Source organism: Triturus cristatus, chromosome 9, assembly GCF_964204655.1.
Source record: "Triturus cristatus chromosome 9, aTriCri1.1, whole genome shotgun sequence".
Classification (NCBI taxonomy): domain Eukaryota; kingdom Metazoa; phylum Chordata; class Amphibia; order Caudata; family Salamandridae; genus Triturus; species Triturus cristatus.
Window position 1 is genome coordinate 269,982,744 of NC_140592.1, and position 20,949 is coordinate 270,003,692.

The 20,949-nt window shown below is 44.1% G+C and overlaps 1 protein-coding gene across 2 annotated transcripts in view; it reads left to right on the plus strand.

Annotated features, from left to right (window-relative positions):
• The window catches only part of ATRIP (ATR interacting protein), a 277,614-nt gene that overhangs the window by 105,228 nt on the left and 151,437 nt on the right, over positions 1-20,949 (plus strand). For both annotated transcript variants that reach the window (XM_085624893.1, XM_085624892.1), the window contains exons 8-9: positions 1,703-1,829; positions 3,883-4,599. In XM_085624893.1, the coding sequence (XP_085481019.1) occupies positions 1,703-1,829; positions 3,883-4,599 (844 nt within the window). The remainder of the gene's footprint in view (positions 1-1,702; positions 1,830-3,882; positions 4,600-20,949) is intronic.

Consider the following 20,949-nt stretch of genomic DNA (forward strand, 5'->3'; position numbering starts at 1 on the left):
TGCAGTACCATGGCTGAACAATCTGGTTAACCTCATCTATCTTGAGTAACCCTAGGTTAGATGATATATATGGCTGTAGATACACATAGATACACATGCTCTTCATACTCTTGCCGTCTAGTGTTGGAACTGGAGTTGTACAAGTTTTTTTTCTTTGAAGAATTCTTTTGAGTCCTAAGGTAGAGCGACTCATCCTGTAGGTAATACAGCGCGTGGGCATTGACTCCTTTGTTAGATTGTTTTCTCTCTGCCGTCAGGTTCAGACGTATGTACCTCTCCTCAGTGTTCGACTACTGTTCAGTACGACTTCTCGGTCCTATCCTGTCTTCGAAGGAATAGTTATTTAAATCGCACTTTTCCATTACAGTACGGCTTCAAATTCATTGGTTCGGTAACTGACCTATCACCCCTCGGTGCACTGTGCGTCTTGCACCTATGTTTCACGTGCACTATCAGTGCTGAAGATGTGTAGATGTGTTGCTCATGGAACAGACACCTTTTTGATTTTACCCACAGTGTCATGTCAGATACCCGCACACTGACCACCATCTCATCTGCAATATTTACTTTTTCCCAATCATCGTGAGGCTGGTTGTGATGCCTACAAGTCTTTCCGATCAAAAAAGACTCTAGGATCGAAGGGTGTGTCGGCAGGAAATATCCTGTCGTACTGAAGACGACACTTCCGACATTTTCAGAGAAGAGCATGCCAAGGAAGATCATGCTGCTGAGGAAGCTTTCTCTGTCAAGGAAATTTCTGGCTCTGACATTGAGTTAGAGTAGACCTTGCCACTTGGGCAGCACATAAGTATTGCCGATCCTGACCTTTTTCCTCCCTAAAAAGACCTCCTTTAGACTTCCTCACGACTAACGGGGAGGTAAATACTACTCAGAACTGTCCTCCTAAATTAGAGATGCAATTTCTCCTAAACACAAATTATGTTCCTTCTCTAATAGAGCTCCTGCTATCGTTGTCACTGACACTGGTCTTGATATAGACCACCATCTTCCTGAAGACAGACCAAAGGTCTAAACATTAACAGTAATGATTATGGACTCAGTAGGCCAATTTACCTGGCTCTCAGGTAAAGAAAAAAAAGTTTTCTCCTGACCGAGTTCACGTAGCCAAATCATTTTTACTAATTTTTGCACACCTCCTCCACAGGAGCACTGTGCTATCAGTTTAGAGATTGTAGCACCCTTCTATATGTTGTTGCTATTGTAATTGAATAATCATTTGAAAGGTGCAAGAAGTAAATCCATTCAATTACATCTACTTATTTGGTGGCTAAACCTTGTATTCGACATTAAGAGATTTTTCTGCTAATTCTAAATAATGCAGGATGAAAGTTTACGTAGTCACTTACTCCTGTCAACTCCAACTCAATAAACCAGAAGGAACCCATCCTTTGCTAACATACATGATTTCCCAAGTTTCCAAGTATACTGTGGAAGTTTCTTGACATAAGCAAAATAGCTAATAACTTTGTTAATGCTCTAACTAATTAAAAGCGTTGATGTGCAGAATCTGGGCTGTCATTCATAAGACTTAGTCCAAGGCTAATAAATCTAAGTGAGACAACATTTCAGGACAAAGCCTCATGTGTTTAGTCAAAAATGTTACCTGCTCATAATTCACTCTGAACAGATAATTTGATTTCTTGATCATGAGTTTTATGACCCCTTTCTCTTGTTATTATAGGTTCCATTTTGCTGAATGCACTGATGAAACAGTCTATGGCTCCAGGGTCATTAGGTCTCTATCACCTACTCATCAGTAGTCCAGAACCTCTTCCAGAAGTTATGTTGCAGAATAACATTTTTAATAGGTGAGTATGTTCAAGAAGAATGTAAGTCTTCCCCATTAGCTCCCTTCTTTCTCACGTGTGTTATTTAAGCAATGTTATCCAAGGGGGAGGGCACTCCTGGGTAGTTTTTGATCAAGGTGGATTAGGGGGGGGGGGGCTTACTCCAACACAATCAATAACTACCTCCTCTTGAATAGTATTATTATTGTAATTCAGACTGATTGATTGATAGATGGCTTGTTTTCATTGTACTGTTTGGGTGGAAGGATACAAGAAGTGTACCTATTAGATTCGTTTTGGTAATCAGGCTTGCCATGTTTCTATTGAATTGCATTGTAGTGAATGTCTGTTTTTGAACCGTAGCCTTACCAGGCAATTTGTGTATTTAAAAGGGGAGATAAAGGATTTTTGTTACAATGTGGATCATTTAATGCTTGTCATTTTTTAGAACTGCCAGTAGTAGGTATGTAGCAATTTCTTTATGAAAAATTACTTCAATCCAAATCACATTTCAGTGGTATGTTCTAGAGTTCCTTTATGGGTGGTATTGCTTTCGTAGAATTGTTGGACACATCTCACAGAAGCTCTTCCAAGGTTGACCAAGGAAGAATGTTTAGTGAGTGGTTTTACCTTGAAATCCTTTGATACATCTCTCCAGTGAAAGTACATGTTGTCTCCAGTATGGGAAATGGATGAAGAAAACATGCCCAATTGTAAAGAATCCGTTTGTTGTGACCACTTGGCTAAAGGTACACATGGCAGACCCAATGAAGTGCCATTTGTACTTTAATTCGTTTATCATGCTGTGGCTAATCCCTACTGTGATAACATGGGACAATGCACTCGGCAGGCATTTCTGAAATTAGGCAGTAGGAATAAAAATAATTTAGTAAAATAATAATGGAACCTTGAATGACTGTGAACTAATATGCGCTTTCCACTTCTGGCTATAGGTGTTTACTCTCATCTGGTTTTCGTAATAGGAATTCCATAACTAGGTTGTGGCACAGAGTTCTAGTCCGCATTGGTTTTTGTAGAAGTATCAGATATCCAGTCAGAGCATTCTTCTAGTCAGTGAGCCTGCATCTTCATCTTTTCAGTAGCCTTTTAAAGAGAACTTCAGTGTTTACCTATTCAATAATTCGTATATTCCTGTGTAATCATGGTAAATTAGAATGGCCTCCTGACCTGTTACATCCACGGTACTGTTTTCCTTTGTCCAAAATACATGTTTACACCCATTTGAGTAGCACTCCCATTTTTGGACGGAGATTCCTCCTTTTGGGGTCGGAGCCAGTTGTTTTAACTGAGGGTTCGATTTTTAGTTTCACAATCCTAACATTTTCTTGGCCAAACATAAATCTGGTTAAAATTTAAAAGTAGCTCAGCATTAACCCAAAATTCTCCATCTATATCTTTTAAAAAAAATTGATGGAGTTGCATAATCGACTTCATGTTTTATTTACAGCTAGAATGCTGTCTCCATATTTAGTTATTTGTTATAGCTTTATCCCATTACTCATTAGCTTCCTTCAAATGATTGATGGTGTTAAGAACCCAATGGCTTCATTAGATTTGCCCCCTCTTGTAGTATTTCCTGAGTGATGTGGTGTCATGGTGGGTGATGAATGTTATTCTTTGATTAGCTCGCCTAGTGTCATTAACAAAAGTGTGCGAATATATATGAGAGCTCTACCTTTTTGAGATATATCATCCATGTGGCCGAGCCATGCAGCAGGTAGAGAGTCCGTTTCCCCTTTAAAAAGTAATGTAATCAACCCCAACTCTATTCCCAAAACTTCTGCTCTGAAGTTAAAGGGTGAAATCCATCACATTGGTTTCAAGGTTTGACTGGTTTGTTTTTAAGTTATAAGAAGTCTGTTAAAAAACTAAAAGGGTAAGCTATGAATAGAATTGATAAATCTCCTCAGCATGTGCGGTTGTGAAGATAGGTTCATGCCCACTATCTTTAGGTATTCAGATGGAACTAGGGGAAACATTTTAATTGTTTGTTGTTTAACCATCTAAACGTATTCCTATGCCAGCCTCTGACTGTCAGTGTTTCTGTTAACAGTGAATCCACAGGGTTGTCGACGATCAAGACTACTGGTTCCAAGGATGGTCCACTTGCTCCCCCTTCTTCTTTGAGAGAAGCACAAAAGCTCGCGATTACAGGATTGCATTTAATTGCGATGGATGATGGGCAGACAAAAAACGATTTAGCACATACCCAAAAGTTCTTATTCAGCCTCCCAAAGCCATGTAAGCTTTCAGGTGCTGTACATATTTTGCCATTGGTTGAGCACCATGTCACAATGTACTGCCAGGCACTACAAGGCATGGAGAAATTAGGAATTGGTCCATCTGACAAGCAGTCTTTGTCATCCACTAGCACAACAAAAAGTATTGGCTCCAGCACTGAAGAATTTTTGTCCAGTTTGGAGGATTGCACAGTTGCATCACTAGGTGTCCTGTATTATTTAGTGTTTTATAGCCAAGAAGTTGTTTGCACATTATTGTGCAGTGGAAAAGTAGGATCTACTGCTGTTGTAGTTGGAACATTAAAGGTGGGTAATAACCCAGCAACCACTTGCGATAATGAACCAAGAACTCCTGGGCATCCGGAAGGTCACAGTGACAATCAGCCACAGCATCCGCTATTTAAAAAAACACTCCAACTTTTGCGACTTTCTACGACCATTCAAGGCTGTCAGAGGGCACATATTGTGAATCAGTGTCTCAACGTTTTGGTAAAACTAGCTGAAAATTCTACTCCAGAACTTCTAACCAGGTAAACTTAATCTGATTTATGTTTTTGTATCCGCTTGTTTCAATCTGGTATCTGTAAGTCCATATTTGCAAAGAAGCATCAGCAATCATTGAAATCTGGCAGTCGTGAATGCTGTTACCATTTTTTGTTGGTGCTGGTAAGCAATCTCGATAATGAGATGAGTTAACGTTCACCACCAATTGTACTTTCCTGTTGGTAATTTTTGACAACTATTGCAATCATATGGGACAAGAACAACAATATCTGATTTATTTACACCCTCCTTATGAAACATAAAACAGGACAATAGTTTCGGATTTAGAAATATGACCAGCCTTTGCTCTGTCACTGAATCTGCATATTTGCAGCACGTCTATGAAACTGATTGAAACATGTTTTTTTCTTTCTTTCTTATTTATGCCTACAGTATACTTTGGAAGGGTTAGGGGTCAAGCTAAAGGACATGTCTTTAGAACGTACTCAAGCCAGTGGTGATGGAACCACTCATTGCCTCCCCAATCTCGTTGCCAAAATAATATCACTTGTTCAAAAATACAGACAAGTAGCTGTCTGATCTCATCATTGCTAAAGGGAGATTATGGTTGCCTTTACTACTTAGTAGGATCAAATATGTGCCAGGTTTCACAGCTCCCAATCTCTAGGCCCTGACTACAAAGCCTGAGTGTAGGCTGTGTATCCAATCCCAGTACAACTAGTATCTTTGTGCATTGGGTACTATGCAGAGGACGTGGTCTCAGCTATGCTTTGTGTTTGCTATACTATCCCCCCGACCCCCCCTCACCAACAGTACTCACTAGTCCGCTATCCAAGAATTTCCTATTGGAGTTTTAATGGAAAAGGTTACTTTTGCCCCCTCCACCCCCATCCATTTAAATACCTCTTACTCATTTCCATACAGATTTACAAACTTGAATTGTCATATTTTGTTACTTGACAGTTTTCTGGTAGTTTATTACACAGGGTCAATGTTCTACAACAGTTTTGTGTGTACTATTATCAATTGGCACTTACTGGCTTGGACAAACTGTGTGTTTTCCAGTGTTTATATAGCAAGTGTTTTTGCAGTTATTGTTATAAAACACATTTAATTTAAAGTAGAAGTGATGCAGAGTATGTCTTCCCATCGGGTGTATGTACGATGGGCTTACGTTAAGTTATTTTAAGCATAGAAAGACTGTATTGCACTTGAATTTGTGATCGCATCTCATTACCTTCTCTCACATCTTATTACTGCTCACACTAACTCTGTCAGGGCGCGGTCTGGTTTACAGGACTATTAATGGATTAAAATCTAAGAATGCTTTATTCAGATATTTTATTTAAAATGTGTGGACACAGTAAGGGGTCATTCACCAACTCTTTCTGAATATTATGGCATTGTTGAGGTAGTCAACCGCACCAACAATATAGCACCTTGTTAACACTTAAAACTATTAATTACACCTGAATACTTTGTAGCCCTGCTTTCTAAGGCACCTGTACTTGAAGCTTTATGCATGCTCACCACTGCCTTTCTGCATTCTTTGCCTGACTACATTAAGATGGTGCTGTTGTTGTATTGACATACATAACTGCAAAGTGGCCCCCATTACATCACATTATATGCTTGGACTTGAAATTTTGCTTTAAACTTTGTAACTATGAGCTCAAAACCTCTAGAACTAAAGCGCAGTTGGACAAAAAACCCGGATTTCCTGGAGGTATCACATCTAATAATGCAGCTATTAATTTTGTTGGTATGTGGATAGTCTTGTCATGTTTTCATCACTATACCATGTGCATTGCAACACCACTCTTTTCACAGACACTCTTACCCATTCATTGTCTGTAGATAAATGTGATAGTACATACTGGCCAAGAGTCTTATAACTCTTATGACTAATTAGTGAAAGTTCGAGGCATGTGGGCTGCTGAATTCATATCTGTGCATAGATCGCCGCCTAGTGTTGGGTCCGGATGTTTGCACGTTGTTGTCCTGGAAGAGTCTTCGAAGTATCCTGAGATAGGTGACTCCTCCCCTGGACCACAGTGCGCATGGGCATCCTCTCCATCCTCAGATTGTTTTTTTCTGCCATTGGGTTCGGATGTGCTTATCTTGACTCAAGTTAGGGAAAACTTTTTTTCAGGCCAAAAGGCCTTTAGTTCGCGTCTGTACTGTTCCCGATCGGTATCGACAGTTACTTGTTAGTTTACTGACTTAACAAAACCAACTTTTTCGCATCTTATCCGACCATCGACCCCACATCGACGATGGAATCGAGGACACCATTCAAGCGGTGTCCTGTTTGCAATGCGAAATATCCCCATGTCGACGTCCACCCGGTGTGCAACAAATGCCTTTCACCGGATCACGACGAATCCACATGTATGGCCTGTGCCCGATTCCGATCCAAAAAGACTCTCCGGAATCGACGAGCAGCGAGACTTGAAGCGCAGCAAGCGGCACCGGCCCCAACCAACATCTTCAGCGCCGAGGACGAAGATGTGGAAGGCGTGGAGAACCTACCCTCCAGCCCCGCTTCCGAACACGATTCCGGATCGGAAGACATCGAAGAACAACTCTTTCACAGAGATGAAGCCGACACCGAGGTAGGAGACTACGATGAGGCCTTAGGGGCCGAAGAAATTAGCTCCGGTGACGAGCAAGGCCTACCCGTACAGACGGAGGATATCCCAGTGCGTCAGTCTATGGCTCCGGTCGAGGGATCGCCTTCGGGCCTTACCCAAGACCTGTCCCGCAGTTCTTCGGCCCCGCCCTCGGGCCCGCCCTCGGACATTCAGCGACAGCCATTAGTACCCAAAATGACTGGTTTCCCTTCCTCGAAACCGAAACCAAAAGTCGTGTCGGTTCCACAGAAACCGAAACTGAAAGTGACACTGGTCGGATCGAAGCCCACTACACCTTCGACGCCAGCCAAACCCGTCGGCACCGACCGCACCAAACGGGACTTTGGTGCCGAACTCGCAGCAGCCGACGTCGGCGCCGACACACGGAAAAAGGCCATCGGTACCGCCAAACCGCCTCGGCACCCGGCACCGAAACCATCGGCTCCAGCCACGAAGGTCAAAATGGCCGCTGCGTCGCACACCGCTTCGAAAGCAGCACCTAAGGCCCAATCATCGACGCCTTCGACGGCTACTACCTCTCCTCGACTCGATAACCCCGTGGCCCCGAAGAAGTCCACGCCTGCCTCTACAGAACCGCTCGGCTCCAAAGAACCGTCGGCGTTCCAGGTGCGACAAGTTGCAGCGTCCTTGCAACGCATCAAAGAAAAGGCTGCCCTCCAGGACACGTCAGGCTCCGAGCCGAAAAAAGCTCAGAAAGCTTCTCCAGCACCACCCCATATCACTTTTGGCCTGCCGCCATCCACGGCGCCCAAATTGTTTGAAATAAGAACACGTGTCACCCAAACTAGGATCACACCTGCCGAACGCTCTCCTACGGAGACGTCACCGTCCCACATCATCGATGCCTACAACGGCAGAATTATGCTCCACAAGCGGAGAATATCTTCCGAACACGCTTTGGACTCCTACCGGATCCCGCTAAAGAAAAAGCTGCCAGCGGATGCGGAACCAGTTCTTTACGAACGTCTCCATACCTCTTACCCAGATCCACAGTCCTTCTCTCCGACACACTCCGAAACCGACGTTTTGGAGGACTATATGGGTGACGACGTCCCCTACCCCAGAGAGATGGACCCTGAAGGCCAACAGGACCCTGACCAGGCTTGGGATGACCCTGTGGACACGGGTGCACCTATGGATACACAGGACACGCAGCTATATGGCGCAAAAACGTCTCCCACAGAGGACACTGCCGCATTCAACGCCCTAATTGAACGTGCTGCGGCCAATCATGGTGTGCAACTCCACTCTGACACAATCGAGGACGATTTTCTAATGGATACTTTCGCATCCTCAGAAAGGAATATCAAAACTCTACCCATGCTGAAAGGTGTCCTCACACCAGCAAAGGACATTTTCAAAGAACCCACCAGGGCAAGAGTAATAAAACCCAGGATCGACAAGAAATATAGGTCGGCGCCTGGGGACCCTACTTACATTAGAGGCCAGTTGCCTCTGGACTCCATCGTAGTCGCTAATGCTCGCAAACGGGCGCACTCGCAGACAACTGGGGATGCTCCTCCCCCGGACAAAGAGTCCAAGGTGCTAGAGACCTCCGGCAAACGGGTTGCAGCCCAGGCAGCTAACATATGGCGTATTGCCAATACCCAGGCGCTCCTAGCTCGCTACGATCGCGCACACTATGACACATTAGAAACCCTACTCCAACATCTCCCTGACCAATACAAAGAGGGAGCAGAGATCCTCATCAGGGAGGGACAACTCCTCACAAACGCATCCATTAAGTGTGCACTGGATGCCGCAGATACAGCTGCCAGAGCAATAAACACCAGCGTCATGTTAGGACGACACGCCTGGTTACGAATCTCCGGATTCAAACCTGAGGTTCAAAATAACATTCTCAATCAACCGGTCAACCCCGACTACTTATTCGGACCAGAGGTTGACACCACCCTAGAAAAAATAAAAACACGGACACTGCAAAGTCCATGGGGGCTCTCCAAACGCAGACCTTTCGGAGTGGCTCCTTTCGTCGCCCCGGAAATAGAGGAGCAGGTAGAGGACAGGGGTCACAGCAAACCTACAACAAGGGCAACACACAAAGTACCTACGATAAAAACACCAGGGGTGGATATCGTGGCTCCAGCACAAAGGGCAGAGGACGCGGATACGGCAATACCAGGTCCTCCCCCAAGAACAAACAGTGACGCCCTCTCCCTTCCTCCCGACCACATAACACCTGTCGGGGGGAGGCTACAAAGGTTCCTGTCCACGTGGAACTCCATCACCACGGACAGGTGGGTCAAAGATATTATCAAACACAGTTACTGCCTAGAATTAACCTCCACTCCACCCACAATACCGCCAAAACACCGTCCTATGTCCTCAGAGCACTTAGCGCTATTACAGCAGGAAGTGCTAAGTATGCTGAAAAAAGGCGCAATAGAGGTCGTACCCGTCCACGAGCAAGGTACGGGGGTGTACTCCCTGTACTTCTTAATACCAAAAAAGGACGGGTCACTCAGACCTATACTAGACCTGAGACCCCTCAACCGCTACATTCTCTCAGAGCATTTCCACATGCTCACCCTACAACAAGTCCTCCCGCTGCTCAAACAGGGAGACTTCCTAGCCACGCTAGTCCTCAAAGATGCGTATTTCCACATACCCATACACCCGTCACACAGAAAATATCTCCGGTTCACCATTCAGGGGCAGCACTATCAATTCAAAGTCCTCCCCTTCGGAGTGACAACAGCACCCAGAGTTTTCACAAAGTGCCTAGCTACCGTGGCTGCACATCTACGAAGGCAACACATTCACATCTACCCTTACCTGGACGACTGGCTTGTTCAGGCAAAGTCAGCCCAGCAATGTGCCAGCCACATGTCCCGCACCATTCACCTTCTTCACCGTCTGGGATTCTCACTAAATTACCCGAAATCACATCTCCAACCCGCACACGTACAACCGTACCTAGGTGCGACCATAGACACTCTGGCAGCCACAGCTCAGCCAAATTTAGTGAGGATCAACAGCATGCAAATGCTGATTTCCAAGTTCAAACGCCAACACTCCCTTCCTGCGCGAGTGTTCATGCAGTTGATAGGCATGATGGCCTCCTGCATTTTCATAGTCCCACACGCGAGACTACATATGCGCCCGCTTCAGGAGTGCTTAGCACGTCAATGGAATCAGGCTCACGGGCAATTAAAAGACCTAGTGTTGGTGAGCGGTCGGGCATACAACTCTCTGCATTGGTGGAATCCACAAAACCTTTGCAAGGGCCGACCGTTCCAAGAGCCTGTTCCACAAATAATACTGACAGCGGACGCGTCTCTCCAGGGATGGGGAGCCCATGTACTCAATTACACAGTGCAGGGACTATGGACTACACAACAAAAGAAGATGCACATCAACCTTCTGGAACTGATGGCAATCTTCCTGGCTATTAAAGCATTCAAAGTACACCTGTGCAACAAGGTCGTGTTGATCCGGACGGACAACATGACTGCCATGTACTACATACAAAAGCAGGGAGGAACACACTCTCCACAGTTGTCTCATCTGGCTCAGAGCATGTGGAAGTGGGCCATTCAGAGGAACATATTCCTCATGGCGGAACACCTCCCCGGCAAGGACAACCAGATGGCGGATCTGCTCAGCAGACACAGCCACCAAATGCACGAGTGGGAGTTACACCCATCAGTACTCCAACCGTACTTCCAGCAGTGGGGTCATCCAGAGATAGACCTATTCGCCACAAGGGAAAACGCAAAATGCCAAAGCTTTGCCGCCAGGTTCCCACATCCACAGTCGCAGGGCAATGCGATATGGATGAACTGGTCCGGCAGATTTGCGTACGCTTTTCCCCCAGCGCCGTTGATACCGCTAGTGGCATGCAAACTGCGACAGCACTCACTGACACACATCCTGGTTGCTCCAACATGGGCACGCCAGCCATGGTACACCACCTTTCTGGAGCTTTCCGTGGTGCCGCATCAAAGGCTGCGGATCAAACCCGCGCTTTTGACACAGAACCATGGAGAAATTCAGCACCCAGATCCGCAACAGCTGAACCTGGCAATCTGGCTCCTGAGGTCCTAGAGTTTGGCCACCTAAACCTGCCACCTGACTGTATGGACATCATTAAGGAAGCTAGGAGACCCACTACCAGAGCTTGCTATGCAGCCAAATGGAAGAGGTTTGTCATTTATTGTAATAACAATGACATTAACCCGCTAGACTCATCCACTCAAAACATAATCTGTTACCTCTTACACCTATACCGATGCAATCTGGCATACACCTCAATACGTATCCATTTAACCGCAATAGCAGCCTATCTCCAAAACAGGCAGCACCTCTCTTTATTCAGAGTGCCTGCCATCAAAGCCTTCTTGGAGGGACTTAAACGAGTGATTCCCCCAAGACACCCACCAGCACCAGTGTGGAACCTCAACTTGGTCCTCACCCGACTGATGGGTCCACCCTTCGAACCTCTCCACTCATGTGAGATTCAATTCCTCACCTGGAAGGTGGCTTTCCTAGTAGCAATCACTTCGTTGAGAAGAGTTAGTGAACTCCAGGCACTAACCATTCAAGAGCCATTCATACAGGTTCACGCAAACAGGGTCGTACTACGTACCAACCCCAAATTCATGCCTAAAGTAATATCGCAGTTCCACATGAATCAAACCATTGAACTGCCTGTTTTCTTTCAGAATCCACAAAATGTCGCTGAAAGAATGCTCCATACACTAGACGTCAAAAGAGCCCTCATGTTCTACATAGACAGAACTAAAAACTTTAGGAAAACGAAACAACTTTTCGTCGCCTTTTCCCCACAACACAAAGGCAACGCAATCTCCAAGGCAGGTATAGCCAGATGGATCGTTAAATGTATTCAAATTTGCTATCAAAAGGCTAAACGCACATTAACGATTCCCCCACGGGCCCACTCAACACGTAAGTTAGGGGCCTCCATGGCTTTCCTGGGAAACATTCCTTTACATGATATATGTAGAGCAGCCACATGGTCCACTATACATACATTTACCAAACACTATTGTGTAGATGTACACTCAAAACAGCAGGCAGCTGTAGGACAGGCTGTTCTCAAAACTCTTTTTCAGACCGCTGCAGCTGGCACTGGTGGCCGCCGCTAATGGGAGGTACTGCTATATATTCTATGCACAGATATGAATTCAGCAGCTCACATGCCTCGAACTGAATATGCTACTTACCAGTATGCATCTGTTCTTGGCATGTAGGGCTGCTGACATTCATATCGCCCGCCCTCCTCCCCGGCGCCTGTAGCAGCTGCAGCTCTCAGAATTACTGCATAGCATGGTCATCACTTTCTATATCTACTCCATCACTGCCACAATGGCGAAAAACAATCTGAGGATGGAGAGGATGCCCATGCGCACTGTGGTCCAGGGGAGGAGTCACCTATCTCAGTATACTTCGAAGACTCTTCCAGGACAACAACGTGCAAACATCCAGACCCAACACTAGGCGGCGATCTATGCACAGATATGAATGTCAGCAGCCCTACATGCCAAGAACAGATGCATACTGGTAAGTAGCATATTCATAATTGAACACTAGCTAAATATCTAATATGATTTCAATATTCTGAGATTATCTACAGTGTGTAAAATAATTATACCATACCTAAAACATACTTCTAAGTCCTGTACATTTAATCCCTGCACACAAACTGGAGGAAACAAAGGGAAGAAGAAACAATATTTCAGTGACCTCCCTAAACAACAAAACGAATGCAGAATAATCTTAGATCTGTCTTTATTGCTGCTACCTTGTATAACAGTTACATTAAGTTGGCCCCTTCAAGAATAAATAAGAACTAATTCGCTCTCACTTACCTTTCTTTATATGGCATCTAAGTTTGTGGTTGTGCAAGTGTTTACATGTTTACACAGATGAGGGATGTCTCCTTTTCGGTGGGTTGTGATCAGTTAATATCAGTAAACCCAAAACTGGATAGTCTAGGTGCACCGTACATACCGGTTCCAGTGAAGGGTTTGGAAAATGAATAGCATCTCACCTTACCTTAAATTTGGTATGGTACTACAACCCGTATTTTTTGTATTCAGACTTGGTGATGAGTTCATGGCTATTTGTGGCTTCTTTGGCTAGGGGCAAAAGGCATTTTCCTTTGGGTATTGTCATAACCCTTCTTTATCCTTTCAATTTTTTTGAGAAGTCGGTAAAATGGATATTATTTTTTTAACCAACCACATATTATTGCTATTTTTCTATCCGTTTTGATTAAATGAGAAACCATTAAATTCATTCAGTCCTGATTTCAGATAGAAAAGCACAAGTTGCCTATTGTACAGTGCTCTGTATTGTTACTAGCAGTTCCTTAGGCGAATGATCTCTTCAAACCTCTTTTGAGCATGAGCTGATAATTAGCTCCATTTATATGTGTCACCTTGAGTTAGTTTTGAGTTTTTAATCAAAGGTTCTTCATATTCTGGGCTTAATAGTTTCACCTTTCTGCATAAGTTGGGTCTTGCAGAGTGGTAGTAGTAGTATAATGTGTTTATTAGTCAATTAAAACAATAAACTTCTACAGAAGAGCATACACAGTAAAACAAGTAAATACAGAATCTAAAAACACATTAATTCCCATTTTGGGAGCAGTCATTAATACAGAATTTGCTGCATATACACTCGTCGGTTTCACATAAGGTGCAAAATGTGCATAATGCTCAAAAAGCTAGCGAAGCCAGTGTGGTGTGCAAATTTACGTAGAAGTTACTGATATTTAGCTACCAGAAAGGAGGAGGTTTGAAGGTGCTGTTTGACTTTCTGGACATAAAGACAGCAGAGCTTGTGGCCCCTAGCAGCCCGCTAAAATATTATTACAATCGTGCCAATTTATGCATAAAGTGCAGATAATCCAGGGACAGACGAGATGATGTTCAATTTATACTTAGTCTAACGGGATAGAAAGCAACTGATGTTCAGTTTCCCTAGCAGCCCGCCAGTACGTAGTACACCCAGAAGATCTTAGCGGAGGCCTTCTTCACCTCTCCCTCTACCCCACCTATGTCTGTTCATGTGTTTTGACAAGGCTTTTACATTTGTACCAGTCTAATGTTCACCATTGTATTCTTTGGATCCAATGACTCCATCAGAGCAAATCTACAGGTCCTGACACTCAGGTTGTTAAACTCTTTTTGTCCGCAGACTTTTCGCTGCGTGGCCAGGGCAGGACAAATACATTTAACATGCTGCAAAGTTTCTTCTGCCTGATGGCACAGACAGCAGTTCTTAACCTCTGCTTGCTCCTCTTCCCTCCATTTTGGAAGATAATCTAACATGGGGATATCACCAAGTCTTCGTGCTAATAAGCTCTGTTTTATCTTCCAATCTTAGGTTGCTTCCAGAAGGAGGGATTCTCTTAGGGTAGCATAAGATTTCAAGGCCAGCCACCCTTGAGACCACTTGGACAGTTTTCCTTTGTAATTTTATTGATTTCTTTACTGATCTCCTGAAAGCTTGCCCTGATGTACTTGTGTTCTATAGGTCGCCCATTTCGAGCTTCTCTATGCTACTCTCAAGATATTTTTTGTATTCGCCATTCCCCTTTCGAAGATTTATTTCAGACCAGACTTGATGAGCCAGGGTGTCATCTGTGGAGGATTGTAGTTTGTGGTAGCATTTAACATATGCCGTGGGCCTGGCGAGTGTCTGTTTTGTTAATGAAAACTTCAATCGAATTTGAGCGGGCGATGCAGATCTGGGTAATTGAAAGGTTTGTTTATATGATCTTATCAGTATTTTATCTAAAAGTTTGGCCTCGGCACCTAACATTACTTGTGATCTATACGCAAGAGTTGGTAACAAATTATTCTTCAATACTGCCGCCAGTGGTTTCAGGTTATGGCCTCGGATGGATCTTGCCATTGTAGAAAAAGTAAGATTAAGTGCCTGTGCTTTCCCTTTAATTGCCTCTATGGGGTGCAAATGTGCCTCTTGCATCTTTTTTGACTCCTAGATACACATAGATCATTGCTTTGTCGATTGTTTTTCCACTGAGATGCCAATTGCGCTTTTTTTAAATGCAGCAGTTGAATGCAATCACTTCTGTTTTTTTACGGTTTACTTCCAGCTCGTTTTTATCTGCATATGTGCCGAGGCAATTAAGTAGCCTCTGTAGGACTTTTTTTGTGTTGCTGAGAAGTAGTAGATCATCGGCATACAGGATGTTTGACACTTGCTGGCCACCCAGACACTGGACGTGGGATATCTGCAGGTCCAGTTCTGTGGAAGGGTCTGCAATACTTAAATTGAATAAAAGTGGTTCCAAATAAAACACAATGTTGTTTTAAACAGGAAGATGTTTTGACTTTCCTTGACAGCTGAGTACCATCTCCGATCTTGAGTTTAACCCACATATCTGTGTATAGCAGCCTGATTGCTTGCAGGATTTTGGGTGGAATTCCCCATTGCTTAAGCTTGGCGCACAGCCTGTTACGTGGAACACAGTCGAAGGTTGCCCTGAAGGTGACAAAACGCATAGGTGTACCTGGTGCCTTTGCTCTGCTCTGCTGAGTATCAAGCCCACAGCTATGAAGTTAGTTAGTGTGCCCTGGCTCCTTGTGAATCCAGTTTGATTGAATGGGAGTCTCCCGTTCTTTGCTGCAAGATGTCCCTTTATTATCATGTAGAGTGCTGTAGACTAAATTAAAAAACTGGACTGGTTGATGTAGGAAGCTGGCTATCTAAATAGTGCACCAAAAATGAGGAACACTGTGCAGAGAATCATGGCAACCCTTATTGGTTTACAGAGGCAAAAATTATAACACTAAATACTCTCTTTATGGTAGTGTTGGCAAACAGTTTGGGCTTATGAGAGGGTAGTGCTCAGCATTTGTTGTATTCTGAGGCAATAAATGAGACACACACACAAAGAATAAATCCAAGACCAATTTAGAAAAAATAACTCCTATTCTTATGTAAATTTTGCTACCAAGAATATCGTAAGAAAGTAAGTAATTTTTGAAATGTCGAATTTCACAGGTAGGTAAAATTTTCACTTAAATGCGTCTTTACTCGCAGTGTCTTCCTTTTTTAGGTCTCGCCTGACCCAGCGCATGCGCTGGTCTGGCGAGACTTATTGAGAGGGCTCCAAAAAGTGCTACCAGGCCAGCCTAGAGCCACAGTGCACGTGCGCGCCGCGCTTTACCGCGATTACTTTCACTTTCGCGGCCGCTTTGCATAGCCAATAGGTCTCGCTTTGGGGACCTTATAAGTATTTAGTTATGCAACTGTTGCATTGCTAAACACTTATAAGGTCCCAAAGGCGAGACCGATTGGCTATGCCAAAGCTTGTTCCTTTTTTTATCATTTTTTTTTATAACGTATTTTTATTGGCATTTATAGTTTACCATGACAAATAGTAAGGATAGAATACATTCAGTTGGATTGCATGTTTACATCTCATATCACAATATAGCACTATTCAGAAAAAGGGGGATGGTCGATAGACATTTTGTAAACCTTGGGGTCTCAGGTTGTGTGCATGCCGCATAGAACAGGGGTATAAAAACTGGGCAATGGTTCATGGAATTTTTCGGGTACTGATGTCAGATGTCGGATTAGGCGCCTGGGTGTTACGTGTCTCGTTAGTCAATATAGCTGTGTCGGTCTAGCTCCAATATTCGGCCGTCTAGTGTGATGTAGTGTGTGGTACTACTGACAGCGGTATGATCACGCTACCGGGGAAGGTCTGGTATGTTCGTTTGTGGTCTGAACCTGTGGTTGTGGGTCCGTTGGCGTATGCACGCCAGCGCCTGGGTCCTCACCAGGATTCGATTGCTTGAAGCGGTGTAGTAATAGGGCACACTCCATGGAGATGGGATGCTTGCGTACCCCCCTCACCTACCGCAACGCTTCTTCCTCTGCTGCAGCCCATTTGTGTATTGCTCCCACCCATGCCGCGAGCGGGGGACCTGTGGGGGAACGCCAGTGCATGGCCACACTCCACTTAGCTGGCAACACGGCTTACTCGCAGTGTTTTCCTATGGGTGAAAAAGACATATACGGCGTTCAGGTACTTGAAGTAGGTTTCCGGGGGTCCGCTTCAGGACTTAATGTGGTAGCTTAGTAAGGTCCAAAGTACCACCAGCAGTTACAGTTTACCTTCTCTGGGGCACCCGGGTGCAGAGGTGCTGGTCGAGTTGGTGGCCTTACATGCTATTATAGTAATCAAACTGGAGGGAGAAGGAAGATCTGCTGATCCACTCAGCTTCCTTGTCATAAGTATCTAGTAAATCAAAAGGGAGTGGATCACTAGTCCCAAAGAACCAGGGTGTGCAAGGACAGTAAAGGTACTGTTTTAAAAACCCTCAATCACGTTATAAACGTTTCGGATGTTAGCGGTATATTTTCATTCTCCGCTTCGTTATTAGTAACGTGACAGCATCATCATTGGGTTTGCTGTTATGCTTTCTCCACCTGGAGATCGTGCCACTGGTTGTTTTGGTAGTGATCGTAAAATAAAAAATGAGAGTGAGTTTGGTGAAGTGTTCAGTGGTGAAAAAAATGGAGATAATTAAAAACCAACAGAGCTAGTAAAAAATCTTTAATTGTACTAGATGTTAGTGCGTTTAGTCAGTGTGCACTCAGGGTGAGTTAAGACCCTGTGCATTCTAAGGTGCCATTAAAAAGGTCGACATGTTTCAGCCCTTGTTGTGCCCCGAAGGGTCACGTGGGCTTTCTTCAGGACCTAGGAGGTGAAACCAAGACCTGAATATTAACAGGATCTTTAGGGTGAATTGATTTATGGGTTAATTATTCCCAAAGGTAACTATGCAATTTGAGCCTGTAAAAGTAGTTTCAAGAAGTAAGGTGGGGAAGGAAAGAAAAACAGACCTTGTTAAAATAATCAGTTGTGGAGATAAAAACAGATTGTCATAACACATTTGTCAAAAACAGACAGCCAACTATACACAAACAGTTCCTTTAAGTCTATAAGTCTATAAGGTTGTCTGCAGCAACTGGAAAATGGCAATTTTTAGAGTCAAGACACTAAATGTGTCCCATATTTCGTATGGCAAAATTCGTCCCTCCTTCAGCAACTCGTAAGAGATTCCACATTCCATCTTGTCATATAAGGTGTACAGAGCGCTCATATGTGATTGTATCAATAGTACAGCTGAATGTATAAAGAGACTCATTATTAGATCAGGATGACAGTACTGACAGCCTTTGTTGTCCAAAACTCGCAACCGCGTGTTAAAAAAGGAGTCTACTTGGGGAAGTGCAAAGGCGCGTAATCATGACAGTAGATCTGTGTTCATTAAAGACTGTGCTTAGGTATTCACAGATGTCTTAGTAGCGCTCATGTTTTTTCGATTAGCTCAGAAGCGGTTAATTTACGTACTCATGGCAGCTTTTATATTTTACGCAGAGTAGTTGAAGCTTACGTATGAATTTTAGAAGCTTACAGCAGCTTGTAAATTAGATTCAGCATTAGCGCTGCCTGATGTTGCATAGTGCGAGTAAATATAAATATAAATATAACCGGGATATATTGATGGAATTATTAGTAACTGGTGCTCAAAAACGGAGGCGGCGCGTGTGATTTGAATGGGCTTCCGTACCTGTTTCCCGTTACTGTGGGTAACAGCGGGTGTGGAGTAGGGCGGTCGCTCGCGCTCTACAAGGATAATAAAGAAGAAACGCAGGGTTTGAACTGTCAAACTTGGACCAAGAAATACATTACGGTTCTGTAGTGAAGTTCAGTCCATCATCTCGCTAACCTCTTCAGCGCTGGACGCGGCTTCTGTGCTGGCTCTGCCCTAGTCGACCCGGTACTGCCGGTAGGACCTCAGAGCTCGCGTTATATCTGATATGGACCGCGTAGAAATAGTCGAAAGACTACTCAGAGATGGGCCATGTAGAATTTAGGAAACTGAGCGGTAAGGAGTGGTGATTACCGATTCTATGTAGGTAGAACAGCGGAATTGATGACATTGATGCAAATTATTTAGAAATGTGCACAAGGGGATTAAAAAAGAAAAAGGTGTTGTTGAAGAGACTCTTTATGGAGAAGGCGCTATGAACATGCCTGATGGTCACCTTTAAATCATTGTCAGCAGCGTGTGTCCTCATAAGGGACTACATATGCTCGATCATATACATCAACCCTTAAGCTTTTTAGAGGGTGATATATATTTAGCCAGATTCTCAAGTATTGGCAATGAAGTCTTGAAAGACAGGGGGTCAGAACATTATTTTCTCAATATACTCAACCATGGTATATTGTCATTCAAACCATGGGTATTCGTTGAAAGTCTGTGGACCCATCTTTGTTCTTTTTCGAACAAAACTTTCTCTGCTTGGTTGTTCTTGTTAGCAAGGGTTTCTAGGATTACCCAACGTAGGTCGTTGACAGTATGTCCTTGTTCCAGGAAGTGATTGCTCATCTTCGTAGTGCTTCTCTTGCACTTGACGTTGCTGCGATGTTCGCAGAGTCGTTGTTTAACTTTCCTGCAGGTCATTCCAATGTAGCGCAAGCCGCATGGGCACGTGATCATGTAGATAGCGTGGGTGGTATTGCAGTTAGTGTGCGCTCTTATGGTCCAGTTTAGGTTGGGTGATAGCTGTAAATTTCTGGTTGCTGTTGTCAGGTGGCAAACTGAGCATGACCCGCACGGGAAGTGTCCTGTGACCGGTGTGTTGTGCCAGAGGCCTTGTTGTATCTTCGTGGCTGGTTTTTCCAAAGGTCTTGTGTGTACGAGTATGTCTTTAAGGTTCCTTGTTCTTTTATTTGAGAATCTGGGTTTTGGCCATTTCAAGTTTCCCGAAGTCAGAGTTCGCCAGTTCTTGTTGACGATTTTCTTGATCTCGTTTGTCACAGTACTATAAGTGCTAACACATGTCAGCTGATCCAAGGTGGATTCCTTTACTGTGGTGTCTAGGAGGATCTCTCTTGGCTGATTCCTTGCCCTTTTCTGGCATTTATTGATAATGTGTATGGGGTAGTCTCTGGTTTGTAGTTTTTCACTTAGTTCCATTGCCTGGCTTTTGTAGTCTCTGATGTTGCTGCAGTTTCTTCTGAGTCGTAGGAACTGTCCATACGGGAGGTTTTCCCTCAATGGACGTGGGTGAAAGCTGTTGAATGATAACAGGCTGTTCTTAGCTGTGGGTTTGAAGTAGGTCTTAGTTTGTAGATTGTCCCCATCGTTGAAGATAGTGACATCTAGGAAGTCAAGTTTGTTGGGATCCGCTGTGTATGTAAATTTCAAGCAGTCATCCCTGGTATTGAGCCATTGGTGGAATTCGCTCAGATCTTCATTATTTCCTTCCCATATCAGAAGCACGTCATCTATATATCGCTTCCAGAACACGATTTGGCTCAGGAAGGGATTGGAGGGGTCATGGATGTATGTGGTTTCAAAATTGCTGACATAGAGCCCCGCTACACTCGGCGCAAAGGTACTGCCCATTGAAGTACCATGGCGCTGTTTATACATGATTTTGTTGTATTCAAAATGGTTTTCTGTAAGTGCTAACCTACAGCACTCAAGTACGAAATGTCTCGGTGTCTTGTGTTCCCATTGTTGGCTGAAGAGAAGGGTCTCTAAGGTCTCCAGGGTTTTCTGTTGCGGAAGGCTCGTGTACAGACTTTCGATGTCAAGTCCCACTAGTAACATTCTGTCCTGTGAGTATTGTAGGCTCTGTAAGTGGTTAAGTAGATCTTTTGTGTCTTTCAAA